The sequence below is a fragment of the Mesoplodon bidens genome (genome assembly GCF_964165515.1).
Source record: "Mesoplodon bidens genome assembly, chromosome: 2".
Classification (NCBI taxonomy): Eukaryota; Metazoa; Chordata; class Mammalia; order Artiodactyla; family Ziphiidae; genus Mesoplodon; species Mesoplodon bidens.
The window spans coordinates 162126867-162145748 of NC_138177.1; the positions used below are offsets into that span (position 1 = coordinate 162126867).

General features: G+C 42.3%; 1 protein-coding gene across 3 annotated transcripts in view; it reads right to left on the minus strand.

The window, feature by feature from the left end:
• Window positions 1–112: 112 nt before the first annotated feature.
• The window catches only part of ZCCHC17 (zinc finger CCHC-type containing 17), a 58712-nt gene continuing 39942 nt past the window's right edge, over window positions 113–18882 (minus strand). For all 3 annotated transcript variants that reach the window (XM_081223715.1, XM_081223714.1, XM_081223716.1), the window contains exon 8: window positions 113–1630. In XM_081223715.1, the coding sequence (XP_081079841.1) occupies window positions 1469–1630 (162 nt within the window). In that variant the 3' untranslated portion in view covers window positions 113–1468. The remainder of the gene's footprint in view (window positions 1631–18882) is intronic.

Genomic DNA, 18882 nt, shown 5'->3' on the forward strand with positions numbered 1-18882 from the left:
TTGCCTTTTTGCTTTCGGTGACATGGTTCCGGGAGTCTGTTTCTATGTGTGTCAGAGAGTAGGCAGAAATGACTGCCACTCAGGAAGAAGCACTGGATGAGAGACTGAAATGGACAGTCTCAGGGACAGTGATAGCTGATCACCTTACACGTACAAAAAATAAAACAGCTGTACCTACAACTACAACTTCCCTTTACACTGCCCCCTCCCTATGGCCAAATGAGCTATAGTCCAACCTGGAACAGCCACTCAGTGGTGGGGCTTCTGAACTGTTACCTCAGGTCCATCCTGCACTGAATGCTTTTGGGTGTGGACAGTTGCTCTTCTCTGTGGAATGCTGTGGTCTCTCTCCAGAACACAGGCTTAGGACACAGGATCCAGGCTTGTGCCAGTGGTAATGGGAGAAAATGCCCACGGGCGCAGATGACTGCTGAGCATCTGCCTATGTGCTAGGCCATTACTCATGGTTCAAATTCTTCCTGGTTCTCTAATCAGCCCTGGGGGAGAGGTCATCTGATCATTACAGAAGTGAGGGCTTATAAGTGATCTAAGAAGGCTGTGACTTGCTAGTGCCTCTGGCGCTGTACCTGAGCTGGGCCACTCTCCAAGTTCTAAGGTAACATGTTAAATGTTTTTCTGTCACCTAATGCAGCCTCAGTGACTTTTAAGTCTGTAAGTTACAGGAAGAGGGATTATACCAATAAGGACTCTCAGTAAGTTTAAAACCAAGCACACTTCCATTTAGGGCCAGGAATTTAAGCAGAGACCTGAAATGGAACCAACTGATTCACATTGTGGTAAATACAAAGTAAAGCAATGAACTTGGCTTGAGCTGTCTGGTTCAGTGATCGGGCGGAACGTCACACACAAGCTCAGTCACTGCAAACAATGGTTTTCTGGCTGTGACCACTGGCTGTCACTTCTAACATAGTAGAATCATGTTAGGGGGAATGGAAAAAGTGAGCACCACTTCTTACCATGTTCTCCCTAGTACTGCCAGTCTCCCTCTGCCCCTGTGTTGGATGCAGCAGAGATCACCCACCAGTCAGCCCAAGGCAGGCCAACAGGGAGGGGCCAATCACTCTGTTCTCCAACTACAGCCAGACTCACCTCCACAGCAGTACCTGTGGCTCTAGCCTGGACTCCTGTACAGGAGTCTGGCTCTGGCAGTGGCAGCTGGAAGAGGGTAATAGGACCTTCTGCTGAATGAAGGAAGTTGGGTGAATGAATGGGTCAGCTGCAGGGGTCACTTGCAAAGGGACTGGAGTGATAAGAAAACAACTCATTCAGGCAGATACTTTTGATATCTCCCAAACCTGCCTGTGGCAGGAGGGGAAGCCATCTCCCATGGGAGAGAAGTCAATGGGGGTGGAAGGCCATATTCTCACTACTGAGTCTTTCCAGGAGCCAGCGCTTCAAGGCACAAGGCTCCTGGTTCCTTCTCCCACCCCCTCCACTCTTTCCACTCTCACTCCTTGTGCTTCTTCTTGTGCTTCTTCTTCTTTTTCTTCTTCTTTGCTGCCTTGCTGTCTTTTGACGTGTGCCTTGCCCTCTTGCCTGTATCACTCTCAGAGTCTGAGCTGTCAGAGTCAGATGACTTCCTGTCTCTATGTTTCTTTTTCTTCTTTTCCTAAAAAAAATAAATGAATAAAATAAAAACTCAACATTGTATGTGTATATTTGCTTTAAAAAATCATGGCCTGTAATCATTAGGGGATAACTTAATAGATTAAAAAACATTAATTAAAAAAACAAATTACATCTTTAAGTACTAACAAGAAAAAGTGCTCAAAATAAGCTAAGAAGGATCAAGTCATAACGCAGTATGTATTCTAGATTCCAGGGTATGTAACATAATACATGAGTGTATGTTTATACACACACACATATACATGCATACCATACGTACTATATATTTACATATATAAATTATAATATTTAGTACATTAAATCATAATATAATATGTATATTTAACATACCTGTATATATTTAAAATACACAGAAAACAATGGAAAGGACACAAACAGTCACAAGTGTTACCTCAGGAATGAACTGCATACAGGGAAGCTGAGGTCTTCCGCTGTCCTTTTTCATTTTTTTTTTAAACAAGCATTTATTTCTTTCTCTTTTTTCAGCCGTGCCACGCGGATTGCGGGATCTTAGTTCCCCGACCAGGGATTGAACCCGGGCCGTGGCAGTGAAAGCGTTGAGTCCTAACCACTGGACCGCCAGAGAATTCCCTATTACTTTCATTTTTAAAAAGCACAGGATATTAAAGCTGAAAGGAGTCCTTAGAGATCACCTAGTCTGACTAGAGACAGTATTTCACATGCCCAAGAATACGAGAGTAATGGATTTAGGACTCCTGACTCCCAGTCTGGTTTCTATTAGACCCTGCTGCCAGGGAAAATAACCGCCATCAATTAATAAGGCCCCACCTGCTGCCCTTGAATATTTACCATCTCTAACTTTCGCAACCAACCTTACAAGAGTATACTGATAAAGAAAAAAGCTCAGAACTTTCTCAACACTTCCCACCACACTACGCCACCAAATTAACAGCACAAATGCACACAAAGGCTGAGACCCTGATCCCCAGGCTTCTGTAGGGTACTTGGAGCAGTTTGTAAGCACTGAATAAACCTTTTCATTGATTGCAAATGTGTATATTGCCTTGGTAAGGTTTCTAAGAAGGAGAGACTATGGGAGGCGAAAGTGAGAGTAGAAGAGGGCAAGGCTCCTGCTCCTCCTATTAGGCTTCCATCCAGCATTCTGAGAGCTGTAAGTCTGCCTGATAGACTAGGTCTTGGGAGCTGGCTGTGAGAAATGGTGGACAAAACACAGAACCAGGTGTTAGACCCAGACTTGAGTTCTGGCTCTGCCACTTACTATTACTCTTCTGTAACCCTGGGCAAGTCATTTCACCTCACTGAGGCCTAGTCTCCTCAAATGTAAAACAGATAAGAATAGCACCTATGTCACATGGTGGTGAAGAGATAGTATCTGTGGCTGGAGAAGTTGAAAACAACTTGACCCAGATCACACAGGCAGGGCTGGGATCTGCATGTAGATCATAGGACTGGAAATCTCCTGAGTTTTCCTTGATTGCACATGGCCCCTCTTCCTGTATAGTGATGGGAGGCCTCATGGTATATGGTGGTCAGAACAACAGTTTTGGAGTAACATAGAATTAAGTTCAGGGAATTCCCTGGTGGCAAAGTGGTTAAGAATCCACCTTCCAATGCAGGGAACATGGGTTCGATCCCTGGTCCAGGAAGATCCCACATGCCGCGGAGCAGCTAAGCCCGTGTGCCGCAACTACTGAGCCTGTGCTCTAGAGCCCTCGAGCCACAACTACTGAGCCCATGCGCCACAACTACTGAAGCCCATGTGCCTAGAGCCTGTGCTCTGCAACAAGAGAAGCCACCCCAATGAGTAGCCCATGCACCGCAGTGAAGAGTAGCCCCCGCTTGCCGCAACTAGAGAAAGCCCACACGCAGCAACAAAGACCCAATGCAGCCAAAAATAAATTTTAAAAATTAAAAAAAAAAAGAATTAAGTTCAATTCCAACTCTGCCACTTACTAACTATATGATTTAGAACAAAAGACCTAACTTTTTTTTTTTCTTTTTTGGCCCGCGCCGGGTGGCATGTGGGATCTTACTTGTCCAACCAGGGATCAAACCGGCGTCCCCTGCATTGGAAGCACAGAGTCTTAACCACTGGACCGCCAGGGAAGTCCCAAGACTTAACCTTTTTGAACCTCAGTTTTCTTTTCAGTAAATTACAAATAATAAATACCTACTTCAAAGGATGCTATGAGGACTAAACATGGTAAGTACTAACTGTAGTGCCTGATACATGGTAGGAACTCAGTGGTAGCTAGAAGTATTGTATTATTCTCTTATTTCAGAGAACTCCCAGAATGTTCTGACAATCTGGCCAAGTATCTACAGCAGATGAGTCAAAGTTCTGAGAGAAGATTAATCCAAAATTCTTTCTTGGAGTCTCCAGTGGAGTAGAGAGAGGGGAAGCTTCCCAGGCCCAAGTTATCAAGCTGTAGGAACCATGGCTGGGAGAAGTTGAGAGTCGGCAAATCCATGGTTTGGCTTATGGTGTTGCAATTTCCTAGACGGCAAGATAATGGAAGTCAATCACAGGCTACATGGGCTTGGCAGCCTCACCAGTCTCTGCCCCTTAGGTAGGACAGAGTCCTGGGAAAGTAAACAAGCAGATGCAGAGTCTGGCACCAATTCCCCCAAGACTGGCCCAGCCTGGATACATAAATGAGAAAGGAAAGTAATAATACTTCCTTAAAAACAAATAGCACTTTAGTTTATCAAACTTCCTGCATCTCGTATCTTGTAATAATAATCTGGTAAGGTCAGAAGTCAGGAATTATTATTGCTATTTTACAGAGGTGAAAACTGCAACTCAAAGAAGTGACCAAAGACGAGACAAGAATGTTACACTTTCTAACTCAGAGTTTGGCGTTATTTCCACTTTCTCAATGATACAGGCTCAGAAGGAGGAAAGAGGAAAGCAAATCACTAGAGAACCCTGGCAAGCCAGAACGTTGACTCCAGGTAGCAAGGAGGACTCGGGGAGATGGCTTTCTAGACCTCAATCTTGATGTAAAAGCTCTTTTGCAACCCGAATAAAGAAAATCTAGTTCTCCAGCAGGTGGCATCATTTTCATTTTGCCTCTAACCTTGAGCTAGAGAACAAAAATTACTTCATATGTTGTAGTTCAAGAGGAAAGTTGGGAGTTGGAGTAGAGATGAAGTTGGAAAGTCAGAGGTGAAGCTAGCTTCTGGTCCCTTGATCAGATCAGGTCCCAGATCACACAGGGGAAGAGGAGCATAAGGTAAAGGGTAATGACCCAGAAGTGTGAGCTCATGGTAGACAGGCCGGAGGGGCAGGGGAAAGAAGCCATTGCTCAAAACCTCTCTCTGAGAAGCACATATCCTGTGCTACAGCAGCTAGCCCATCCACTTTCTCTATAGTTCTAAAAAAAGGTTAGCAGCAGCCCAGCGTGAGAAAAAAACAAAAACTGAGAAAGGGGAGTAACAGCAGTTAACACTTATTGAGTACCTAATTTTCTAGATGCTGGGCTGGGCATTTTGAACTCATACCCCATGACCTTCAAAACAAATCTATTAAGTGGGCATAATAATCTCTATATTTTCAGGAAAGAAAATTGTAACTTCAGAGAGGTTTACTGAGATAAAGTAACTTGCCCAAATGGTAGAACCTGGATTTGACTCAGGCTGGGCCCCAAATTGTCCTTTTTAGCTCTGTGTGTTAAAGCCAACACCTAACTTAGCATTTTCTAGCCCAAAGGCACTGATCTAGCCAGAAATCAAGCAAGCAAGCAAGCATTTATTCTGTTTTATTTATTCTTAAGAATTATTCTTGAGAACGCACTGGTTATTTATTCTCTTATTCTTGAGAAATGATTGATTCTCAAGAGATAATTTGATTCTCAAACTGATTCTCTAGGGTTAATTTTTATAAAGTAGGATAGAGGGTGATTCCTGGTTAGAATTTGTACCAGTTTATCATAGCTTGGAAGGGTTAAGACCAGAGGGAGAAGGTTATTAATCAACTCACAAATATTTACTGAACTTTACTACCTATAAAGCATTTTAGAGAGCCATAGTTACATACAGTGTTGCTTAGGAGATAAGAATAGATTTTTAATAGAATTCAGACAAATACAGAGTACCTACCAGTGCAAAGCCATAGTTGCATGCAAAGTAAACACATTCAGTAGCTCAGGAGTGGTGACTGGCACCATTCCTCCAAACCTGAGCCAACCTCATCAAACAAGGGAAAGAATAACTCCCAATAACCATACAGTACATTCATTCAACAAATATTTGTTGAGTACCTTCTAAGAGCCAGTAATATCTATTAACTAATTTGTCTCTTATAGTACTTGAATGACGTTAGAAATCAGGGAACAGAAGCCTTCAAGGGATACACTAATCAAGGAGAAAGTTTAATTAAGATACTAGGCAGTCCATGGAAGTGATGTAAGAAAAGTACAAACAACATGCCATGGACACACAAGGGAAAGAAATCAACTATGTCTGAGGAATTTGAGGATGGCCTCATGAAGGATATGTAATGTGTTGTGCTTTTGAAGGATGAATATGGCTTTGGCAGGTGGAGTAGTGGTAGTAGTGCTGACGGAAGAAGGGAACTGAGGGCCTTCCAGCCAGATGGAAGACAGAATGAAGCAAATGCCTGAAAGATCCTGTGTGGCATACTTACCTTGTACGGGATCCCATCCCTTCTTTCCTACTCAAAGACATTGGTCCAGGAATTGTCCCCTCTCTCCTGCATCAATTTTTCCTTCTTTAATGGCTCATTCCCCAAAATAAACAAATGTGCTATAATAGTTCCCACTTAGAAAAAAAAACAACCCTCCTAAACAATTTTAACCAGGTTGTCAACCCACCACTCTACTGAAACAGCTCTTGTCAAAGTTACCAGTGATCTCCACATGGCCAAATTTATGGTCAGTTCTTAGGCTTCATTTACTTGACCATGTGGATTACTAATACTATCTATTAACTAGCTTGCTACTTCCACTTTTGCCTTCTAACCATCTAATTTCCATACTGTAGCCAGAATAATTCTCTTAAAAGATAAGTCAGATCATGTCATCCCTCTAGTAAAATGCCTGATGACATCCATCTCACTCTAAGTGAAAGCTGAAGTCCTCAGATTCTCCTGTAAGGCCCTGGTTTCCTCTAACTCATTCACTTCCTCCAGCTACACTGGCCTCCTTACTGTTCCTTAAACATGCCAAGCTCATTCCCAATATCTAACTATTATACTTGTTGAAATGTTCTCTCACCACTTATCTGAGTAGTAGCTTGCTTTCTCACTTCCTTCAAAGATCCACTCTAATGATGCTTTATGAGAAAGGTCTGCCCTTACCATCCTGTCTAGAATGGCAAGTCAGCTATCCCCTTACCCCTATTCTAGTACTCCCTAGCTCTCATTACCAAACTGATTTTTCTCCATAGCACTTTTCAGTACTTGAAATATTAGTATTATTTTATATGTATTTACTAGTTCATTGTCTGTGACTCCCATTAGAAAGTAAGTGCCATGAAGACTGGGATTTTCCTGTTTTGTTCACTATTGTTGCTGCAATGACTAGAACAGAACTTGGCACACAACAGAAATTCTTTTAATGAATGAGGTTGGAGTACAGTGTGTAAGGGAAGGCACTGGTGAGAGATGATGCTGGGATGTTGGACAGATTGTGAAGAGTCTTAAAGGAACTCAGACTTTATTCCATAGAAGAAGGAGAATCCTGAAGGCTTCCAAGCAGACTACACTGGACGACTCTCTGTTCTCCAGCAGAGCAGGCCCAGGACTGGCAACATCTCTCTCAGATAGGCACCAGAAGTTCTCTGGAGAACAGAACAGAGCCAGCACTGCAGCCAAGGGGATGACATTCCTATTTCTGTTCTTCTAAATATAGTACAGCAGAGAGTAATTATAGTAGCCATATGAAAGGAAGAAAATTATATTCTGGATCAAATATAGCTAAACTTCATTAAAATAAGTCAGCAGCCTGATCCCCAAAGCAGATGCTTCCTCATAATACAGCCTGATTCAGAAAGACCCATGATGGCATATGATAAGTGAAAGAGGCTAGCAAAGCACATACCACAGGTTCATGAAAGATTATCCAGGGCTTCACTACAAAAACCTTTATTCCTATTTTATCAACCTCTTCATAGCCCATTTCCATTTGCAACACACAGCTTCCTCCTATTCTAATTATGCCCAACAAAAATGACATAATTTTCAGACACTGGGATGAAAACCATCATGGTACTGAATAGGTATTGCATAGAACTAAACCAATACATACTAGATTTTTGGACAAGGACATGCATTCAATTCATGTATGAGGTGGGGGGCTCAGGGCTAGAAAGATCTCTTACTCCTGCCCCTACTCACCAGCAGCAGCAGGAGTCAGTCCCTATTACTCTCCAAACTGAGGGTAGGCCTCACTGAGTGAAGGAACCTGGGGAGTTACACATGGCACATATGATGGAGTCTATCAATTCAAAGGTGCATGCCTATATGTGCCAGGCACTATTTGAAACAGGTGACACCCTTTCTTTATTCTGGCCATTTCCTGATTTCCCAACATGCCTAGCACCTTCTCCTGTCTTAGAGACTTTACATTAGACATTCTCTTCTACCAGACTGCAGAAAGAAGTGGGACAATGAAGCAGTCTTGTAAAGAAGCAGAGATGAGAACCCAGTAGACTGTTTTTGACTTTCTGGTTCTAATTCTGGATGGCTCAGAGCCAACTAGTGCTGGAACAGGTGTCCAAATCTGCCACTCTTGCACACTCCAAAGTATCCATCTCAGGTAGAAATTTTTACTGATAAGGAAAGCCAACCTGTTGGAATCAAAGATTTAGATGGGGGAAAGAAACAGGAGGCCTGGAAACTTGGTTTATGGTTGTGAACAAAAACAGATCAATAGAGAGCATATTCCTAGAGCAATTCACTTTATCAGCTTGGTGAAATACATTTAAGGAATACAAATTCACGTAAAGCAAATAAATGAAACACATTTGAAAATTTAAAAAAAAATCAACAGATAACATCAGATGATTACTAAGGGTAGCTGGTAACAGAGCAAAAACTGGCCCAAAAGTGACCTTATAAGACCTGATAAGTCAATCACCTAACACAATGCACAAGAGAAAAGTGTGAGGCACTCAATACATAGTTGTTGAGTAAATAACTAATTGAAGAGCTAAATGAATTAATGGTAGAAGTGTGGTATAGAAAAGAATATTGGGTTAGTAATCTGAAGAACTGGGTTCTTATTTCAGCACTATCTCTTATAGTTGTGTGACTTCAGGTGAGACAATTTCTCTTAATCTCCATTTTCCTAAGGTGTAAAATGGTGGGATAATAATGCCTACTCTGGCTACCACACAGGATTGTGTAAGGATAAAACAAAATAAAAAATGAAGATATTTTGAGGCTTCCCTGGCGGTCCAGTGGTTAAGACTCCACGCTTCCACTGCAGGGGGCATGGGTTCAATCCCTGGTCGGGGAACTAAGATCCTGCATGCTGTGCAGCGTGGCCAAAAAAAAAAAGATATTTTATGAACTGTAAGTACTAAACAAATATAAGGCATAAAAGATAATAAAGAGATTAACGACAAGGTGAAAAGATAATGACGCTAGAAGATATCTTGGTAGAAACAATGGGCATCAAGGGGGAAGTTTTTACAGTTTCAGCTCCCTGGAGCACTTTTTTTTTTTTTTTTTTTGCTGTACGCGGGCCTCTCACTGTTGTGGCCTCTCCCGTTGTGGAGCACAGGCTCCAGATGCGCAGGCTCAGCGGCCATGACTCACGGGTCTAGCCACTCCGCGGCACGTGGGATCTTTCCGGACCGGGGCACGAACCTGTGTCCCCTGCATCGGCAGGCGGACTCTCAACCACTGCACCACCAGGGAAGCCCCCTGGAGCACTTTTTAATCAAAGAGGACTCATGAGTTAGAAGTTCATATACACAAAGGTACTTTAAAAATAATAAGGTATGATGATTATTACTGCCATTGTTCATCAGACCATTTCTCTACTAAGCGAAGAGCGACAGAGGGTAGGATAATGAGTTGACTAAGCAGGTCATAAAGCGCCTCATACCTAGCAGATCCTTCATAATTATTTTGGTGAACTGAAATACACATCTCAAAGCAGCTTTAGAAGCAAAGCAATAACTAATTGCACCAGGTGTATTAAGCAATACAAAAACAACCAAAGACCCACAGAAGTGAGATATCTGCAGAACAACTTCAGGAACCTGACAAATACCATTTAACCCCTAAAAGGTTAAAAGAGAATGAAAAACTCCTAGAACATACAAATAGAATCACAGTTAAAAATCTAGCTCTACTATACAAGTAAAATTGCCTGTTTGTAGACATAATCTTACATGTAGAAAATCTTAAAGATTCCACAAAAAAACTGTTAGAACTAATCAGTGAATTCAGAAAAGTTGCAGGATACAAAATCAACACACAAGAATCAGTTGTATTTCTCTATACTGACAATTAGCAATCCGAAAAGAAAATTAACAAAACAATTCCATAGCATCAAAACAATTCCATAGCATCAAAGAGAATAAAATATTTAGGAATAAACTTAACCAAGGAGGCAAAAATACTTGTACACTGAAAACTACAAAACAATGTTGAAAGAAATTAAAGACAACACAAATATATGGAAAAACATTAATGTTCATGGATTGGGAGACTTAATATGGTTAAGACGTCAATATTACACAAAGTAATCTACAGATTTGATGCAACCCTTCCAAAATCCCAATGACATTTTTTGCAAAATCAGAAAATTTCATCCTAAAATTCATATGGAATCTCAAGGGACCCCCAAAGAGCCAAAATAACTTGAAAAAGAACAATGTTGGAGGACTCACATTTCTTGATTTCAAAACTTACTATGAAGTTAGAGCATTGAAAACAGTGTGGCTCTAGCAAAAAGACAGACATATGGACCAATGGAATGGAATGAAGAGTCAGAAATAAACCCTCATGTGTACAGTCAAATGACTTCTGAAAAGAATGCCAAGACCATTCAATGGGGAAAGGACAGTCTTTTCAACAAATGGTGCTGGGGATGACAGTCTTTTCAACAAATGGTGCTGGGGATACTGGATATCTGCATGCAAAAATATGAGGTTGGAACCTTACTTTACACCATGTTAAAACAAACAAACAAACAGCAACAACAAAAAACCCTCAAAAAGTGGATCAAAGATCTAAATGTAAGAGTTAAAGCTATAAAACTTTTAGAAGAAAACAGAAGGGAAAAGCTTCATGACGTTAGATTTGGCAATGATTTCTTGAACATAACACCAAAAGTACAGGAAACAAAAGAAAAAAATATATAAGCTGGACTTCATCATGATGGAAAATGTTTGTACATTAGAAGACACTATCATATACTTAGTATGTGAACATACTTAACACTCCTGAACTGTACTTAAAGATGGTTAAGACGGTATAAGTTTTACGGGTTTGTTCACCACAATTTTTTTAATGTAAATCTGAAAAATAAAAATAGAACACTACCAAGAGTGAAAAGGCAATTCAAAAAATGGGAGAAAATATTTGCAAGTCATATATCTGATAAGAGACTGACATCTAGAATATATAAAGAACTTTTTGAACCCAGTGTCTGTACTTAAACCCAGTCTCTGACCACAAAGCCTCTTTTTTCTTTTTTTTAATATCTTTATTGCAGTGTAATTGCTTTACAATGGTGTGTTAGTTTCTGCTTTATAACAAAGTGAATCAGCTATACATATACATATATCCCCATATCTCCTCCCTCTTGTGTCTCCCTCCCATCCTCCCGATCCCACCCCTCTAGGTGGGCACAAAGCACCGAGCTGATCTCCCAGTGCTATGCGGCTGCTTCCCACTAGCTATCTATTTTACATTTGGTAGTGTATATGTCTGTGCCACTCTCTCACTTCTTCCCAATTTACCCTTCCCCCTTTCCGTGTCCTCAAGTCCATTCTCTATGTCTGTGTCTTTATTCCTGTCCTGCCCCTAGGTTCCTCAGAAGCTTTTTTTTTTTTTTTTTTTTAGATTCCACATATATATGTGTTAGCATATGGTATTTGTTTTTCTCTTTCTGACTTACTTCACTCTGTATGACAGTCTCTAGGTCCATCCACCTCGCTACAAATAACTCAATTTCATTTCTTTTTATGGCTGAGTAATATTCCATTGTATATACGTGCCACATATCTTCTTTATCCATTAATCTGTCGATGGACACTTAGTTGCTTCCATGTCCTGGCTATTGTAAATAGAGCTGCAATGAACATTGTGGTACATGACTCTTTTTGACTTATGGTTTTCTCAGGGTATATGCCCAGCAGTGGGATTGCTGGGTCGTATGGTAGTTCTATTTTTAGTATTTTAAGGAACCTCCAAACTGTTCTCCATAGTGACTGTATCAATTTACATTCCCACCAACAGTGCAAGAGGTGCACTCTGCACCTCTTGCACAGTGATGATAAAGCCTCTGTTTTTAAGCAACAGCTACTAGTAGCTGACACGCACTGGGCTTTGCTGTATGCAGGCACCGTGCTCAGAGTTTTACGTGCATCTCCGCATCCTAACAACCTTATGAAGTAGATGCTTATTGTTCCCATTTTATAAAGGCAACAGATTCAGAGAAGTTTAGTAATTAGCCTAAGTTCCACAGTGAGGAGGTGACCCAACTGAGATTAGAAGCCAGGCAGTCTGTCTCCACAGCCCAGGTTCTTAAGTACATCCTCTACTGCCTTCAGAAAAGGAATTCCTCAGCATCCACCTAATGTAATATTGCATAGCCACTGCAAATGAGCATTTTAAGACTATGTGGTGGGCTTCCCTGGTGGCACAGTGGTTAAGAATTCTCCTGCTAATGCAGGGGACATGGGTTCGACCCCTGGTCCAGGAAGATCTCACATGCTGCAGAGCAACTAAGCCCGTGCACCACAACTACCGAGCCTGCTAATGCAGGGGACATGGGTTCGAGCCCTGGTCCAGGAAGATCTCACATGCTGCAGAGCAACTAAGCCCGTGCGCCACAACTACCGAGCCTGCACTCTAGAGCCTGTGCGCCACAACTACTGAAGCCTGCACGCCTAGAGCCCGTGCTCTACAACAAGAGAAGCCACCGCAATGAGAAGCCTGCGCACCACAACGAAGAGTAGCCCTCACTTGCCGCAACTAGAGAAAGCCTGTGTGCAGCAGTGAAGACCCAACACAGCCAAAAATAATAAATAAATTTATTTTTAAAAAAAACTGTGGCAAAAATGGAAAGATGATATGACAAAGTAAAAAACAGGAAACAAAATTATACATACATTTTAATTACATCTAGGTAAAATATGCATTTGAAAACAGCTAGAAGAAAATATGTGCCACAATAAGATAGATTCTGGTAAAGTAGTAAGGTTATGGGTTGCCATTCTTTTGTTGTATATTTAAACAATGAGGTAATATGGTGGAAGCTTCCCATTTCCCTCTTTAAATTAAGTCCTCAGACCTCTATGAGGAAGGCTAGCATCAAGAATAAAGATATGTAAAGCCAAACCCTGTGTTCAAAAATAAGCAATACTCAAACTATTATGCATAAAATAAGCTACAATGATACACCGTACCACAGCGGTCCCCCAACCTTTTTGGCACCAGGGACTGGTTTTGTGGAAGACAATTTTTCCATGGGGGATGGGGGGATGGTTCAGTTTGTAATGCGAGTGATGGGGAGCGGCAGATGAAGCTTCCCTCCCTCACTTCCTGCTGTGCGGCTCCGAGGGGCAGGTGGGGAGGACGGTTGGGGACCCCTGCTGTACAACACGAGGAAGAGAGCCAATATTTTATAATAACTATAAATGGAATACAACCTTAAAATTGTAAATTGCTATATTGCACATCTGTAATTTATATAATATTGTATATCAACCATGCTTCAATTAAAAAAAAATTTTTTTTAAAAGCAATACTGGGCTTCCCTGGTGGCGCAGTGGTTGAGAGTCTGCCTGCCGAGGCAGGGGACACGGGTTCGTGCCCCGGTCTGGGAAGATCCCACATGCCGCGGAGCAGCTGGGCCCGTGAGCCATGGCCGCTGAAGCTGCGCGTCCGGAGCCTGTGCTCAGCAACGGGAGGGGCCACAACAGTGAGAGGCCCGCATACCACACACACAAAAAAAGCAGTACTGCTTGCAGGGTTGGGGACAGTTGCCTCTGTGAGGGAGTTAGGCTAAACATGGAAATGCTGAAGGTTTGCAGAAGGCTTCTGGAGGGCAGCGCTTGAAGTAGGGGCCTTTGTTAATTTCTATTTATTTGGTTCACAGGAGAATAGTACCAAATTAAAATAATATCCCCACTGCTCTAAATCAGTGTCTTCCATGTGCCATTCATTCATATAATAGTGCCACAATTTTCATTCCGTGTGTTTATAAACTGCTATTTTTTTACTTAAATTTTTTCTTAATATCTGAATTTTTGCTTTAAAAAGTCCTACTTAAAAGGGAAACTTTATAACAGCACTGTAAACAGAAAACTTGCAGCCCTTGTCTTAAGCAGAAGATAACTGTAAAAATAAATACATAAAAAAGACACAACAGGGACTTCCCTGGTGGTGCAGCAGTTAACACTCCACGCTCCCAATGCAGGGGGCCTGGGTTTGATCCCTGGTTGGGGAACTAGATCCCACATGCATGCCGCAACTAAGAGTTCGCATGCCACAACTAAGGAGCCCACGTGCTGCAACTAAGACCCGGTGCAACCAAATAAATAAATTAATTAAAAAAAAAAGACACATCAATGTTTTAGCTAGATATAATTTACTGCCTGCTGAAGGCAGTACTTGAAGAGGACTAGGGTTAGACAGTTTGTTTTCACAGGAAGCAGTCTGGATTTTTTTTAAAGTACAATGGGAAATCACTGAAGGATTTTAAACAGGAAGAGACATGTTCTGATTGGATATGTTAACAACCCTTTCCTGGGAATTAAAAAGAAATTTAAAAAAAAAAGAAAAAATGAGAAAAGACAGAAGAATTGAACAACTGAACAACAACATCATCCATTTTTACCTAATTGACAATAATAAAACACTGTGCTCTATTGGAACCCTTGGGCACTGTTGGTAGGAATGTGAAATGGTGCAGCTGCTGTGAAAAACAGTATGGTGGTTCCACAAAAAAATAAAAATAGAATTACCATATGGGACTTCCCTGTGGCGCAGTGGTTAAAGAATCCGCCTGCCAATGCAGGGGACACGGGTTTGAGCCCTGGTCTGGGAAGATCCCACATGCCACGGAGCAACTAAGCCCATGCGCCACAACTACTGAGCCTGCACTCTACAGCCCACGAGCCACAACTACTGAGCCCGCACGCCTAGAGCCCGCGCTCTGCAACAAGAGAAGCCACTGCCATGAGAAGCCCGCACACTACAACGAAGAGTAGCCCCCACTTGCCGCAACTAGAGAAAGCCCATGCACAACAATGGAGACCCAACACAGCCAAAAAATAAATAAATAAACTAAATGAATAAATTTAAAAAAAAAGAAAAGAATTACCATATGATCCAGCAACTCCACTCTGGGTATATACCCCCCAAAATTGAAAGCAAGATCTCAAAGAAATATTTGTACAACTATGTTCACAGCAGCATTATTCACAAAAGCCAAAAGGTGGAAACAATCCTAGTATCAACAACGAATGAATGAATAAGCAAAATATGGTATATGCATACAATGGAATATTTTCAGTCTTAAAAAGGAAGGAAATTCTGACACATGTTATAACATGGATGAACCTTGAGGACATTATGCTAACTCAAGTAAGTCAGTCACAGAAAAACAAATACTATATAATTCCACTTTATAAGATACCTAGAGTAGTCTAAATCATACAGACAGAAAGTAGAATGGTGGTTATCAGGTGCTGGGAGGAAAGGAGAATGAGGAGTTATTGTTTAATAGGTATAGAGTTTCAGTTTTACAAAATGAAAAGGGTACTAGAGGGACTTCCCTGGTGACACAGTAGTTAAGAATCCACCTGCCAATGCAGGAGATACGGGTTCGATCCCTGGTCTGGGAAGATCCCACATGCTGTGGAGCAATTAAGCCCATGAGCCACAACTACTGAAGCCCGCGTGCCCAGAGCTCGTGCTCCCCAACAAGAGAAGCCACCGCAATGAGAAGCCCGCACACCACAACGAAGACCCAATGCAGCAAAAAAAAAAAAAAAAAAAAAGGAAAAGAGTATTAGAGATGGATGGTGGTGATGATTGCACAATAATATGAATTTACTTAATGCCAAAGAACTGTACACTTAAAAACAGTTAAGACAGGGTAATTCCCTGGTGGTCCAGTGGTTAGGACTCCACACTCTCACTGCCGAGGGGGCGAGTTCAATCCCTGGTTGGTGAACTAAAATCCACAAGCTGTGCAGCACGGCCTCCCGCCAAAAAAAAAAAAAAAAAAAGATTAAGACAGTAAAATTTACGTTACATATCTTTTTTTTTTTTTTTTTTGCGGTACGCGGGCCTCTCACTGCTGTGGCCTCTCCCGTTGCGGAGCACAGGCTCCGACGCGCAAGCTCAGCGGCCATGGCGCACGGGCCCAGCCGCTCCGCGGCATGTGGGATCCTCCCGGACCGGGGCACGAACCCACGCCCCCTGCATCGGCAAGCAGACTCTCAATCACTGAGCCACCAGGGAAGCCCCTACGTTACATATCTTTTACTACAATTAGAACAACAACAACACTATACCCAAAGGCTGCAGATTTTGGTTTCAGCAACTGGTGACCCATTCATTGAGATAAGGAGGAATATGAAGGGAGCAGCCTTGGGTAGGAGGAACATTGAAGAGTTCTGGAGTGTGCTAAGCTTTATGTCAACTCGACAATCAGATGGAGATGTCAAATAGGCAGCTGAATATCTAAATTTGAAGTTCCAGAGAAAAAGTTAGAGATAGAATTACAGACTTGGAGAATTACAGACTTGGATTTAAAAAAGGATACATATACTTAATTGGGGGATTATTAGCACATAAATGGTACTCAAAACCACTGGACAGGGCTTCCCTGGTGGCGCAGTGGTTGAGAGTCCGCCTGCCGATGCAGGGGACACGGGTTTGTGCCCCGGTCCGGGAAGATCCCACATGCCGCGGAGCGGCAGGGCCCGTGAGCCATGGCTGCTGAGCCTGCGCGTCCGGAGCCTGTGCTCCGCAACGGGAGAGGCCACAACAGTGAGAGGCCCGCGTACCGCAAAAAAAAAAAAAAAAAAAAAAAAAAAACCACTGGACAGGATGAGATCACTTAGGGAGAAGGTAGTTAGAGAAGAGAAGGGAGTAATAAAAACAGCCACAGCCTCGAGCAGTCCACATTCAGAATTAAAGCAGAGGGCAAAAAATCATATTAATGAACAGAATTGAGCAGTGAGATAAAGAAGGTGCTTTTTCAAAACAATCAGATGCCCAGACCCAGGCCCTGTGAAGTTGGTACTCAAGAGGTAGAAGGCAAATATGTAGTTTTAAAATCTCCCTAGGCTAGTTCAATAGTTTGAATATAAGTGAGAGAGGGAAGCAGGTGAAATGCACAGTAGTAGTGGGAGTGGGAGTGGGAGGAAGGAACAGAACTGGGATATTATAAGGTACCATGGACAGGACTTGGTGACTGACTAGGCATGGGAGAGTAAGGAGAAGAAAATGAATTACATATTGTTTCTTTCTTGGGAGACGGGGAGGTTACTGCTGTCATTAAAACTAATACAAGGTAGACGGATAGAAACAAGGGTTTTGGTTGTTCAAGGAGCACAACGATCCTACTTTGCCAGTTAAGGAACTGAAGTTAAAGAGCCCTAAGGTCTATAGCTGGTAAGTAGCACAGAAGGGCCTCAGCCTACATCTGACTGACTCCAGGCCAACGTCTGAAGTACCAGTGGGATATTACTTAGTGATGTGAAAGTGGTCAGGGCAGCTGAAGTCTTAGGAGGGATGTGATCACCCAGGGAAAGAATATACAGATCGATATATTATCATCCATATACTTGGGGTAATTCTTTTTTTTTTTTTTTTTTTTTTTTTTTTGCGGTACGCGAGCCTCTCACTGCTGTGGCCCCTCCCATTGCAGAGCACAGGCTCCGGACACGCAGGCTCAGCAGCCACGGCTCACAGGCCCAGCCGCTCCGCGGCATGTGGGATCTTCCTGGACTGGGGCACGAACCCGTGTCCCCTGCATCGGCAGGCGGACTCTCAACCACTGCGCCACCAGGGAAGCCCTTGGGGTAATTCTTAATAATGGTACAATGGACCTTCCTCCTCATCTAAAAAATGAAGATAATACTGAATTTGTAGATAATGCTCACTGAGGGCAAGGACCTTATAGTTTTTATATTCCTACGTTTGCAATGCCTGGAATAAAATGACCACTCAATAAAAGTTTGCCAAAGCTTTGAAAAAACAAAACCAAACCAAAAAAAAACCCCAAAAGTTAATAACCAGCCACAATTAGAAAACCATTACACTAGGGACTTCCCCAGCAGTCCAGTGGTTAAGACTCTGCCTTCCAATGCAGGGTGAGCAGGTTCGATCCCTGGTCGGGGAACTAAGGTCCCACATGCTGTGGTGTGTGGCCAAAAAAAAAAAAGAAAAACACTATACTACATGAGAACAACTATTTCTGACCAAACTATAGCATAGCTTTTTTTCATTTCCTCTCTATGCTGTATGCTACAAATGCACTGTTTTTTTCCTGCACCACAATAATGTCTGTTTTATGAATTGTTTTGCTAGAAGTAGTAGATGGAAGATACAACTCAGTAAGACAGGCACTCTTATCCTCTGCTGGGTGTAAAATAAGTACTTTCTGGAAAGACAATTTGATAAGATGTATCAAGAGTCTTAAAGCCCTAACTCAGTAATCTTACTTAGGAATTTATCCGAAGAAAGAAATTAGAGATATGGCCAAAGATTTAGGTTGGAAGTAATCAGAAATATCCCACAATAGAAAAATTATTAAATAAACCATCACATAGCCATAGGGTAGAATATCATATGGTGCTCTTAAATCAAGTTTTTGAAGAACACTTAAGGATACTAGAAAATGCTTTTTTTTTTTTTTTTTGCGGTACGCGGGCCTCTCACTGCTGTGGCCTCTCCCATTGCGGAGCACAGGCTCCAGACGCGCAGGCTCAGCAGCCATGGCTCATGGGCCAGCCGCTCCACGGCATGTGGGATCTTCCCAGACCGGGGCACGAACCCATGTCCCCTGCATCGGCAGGCGGACTCTCAAC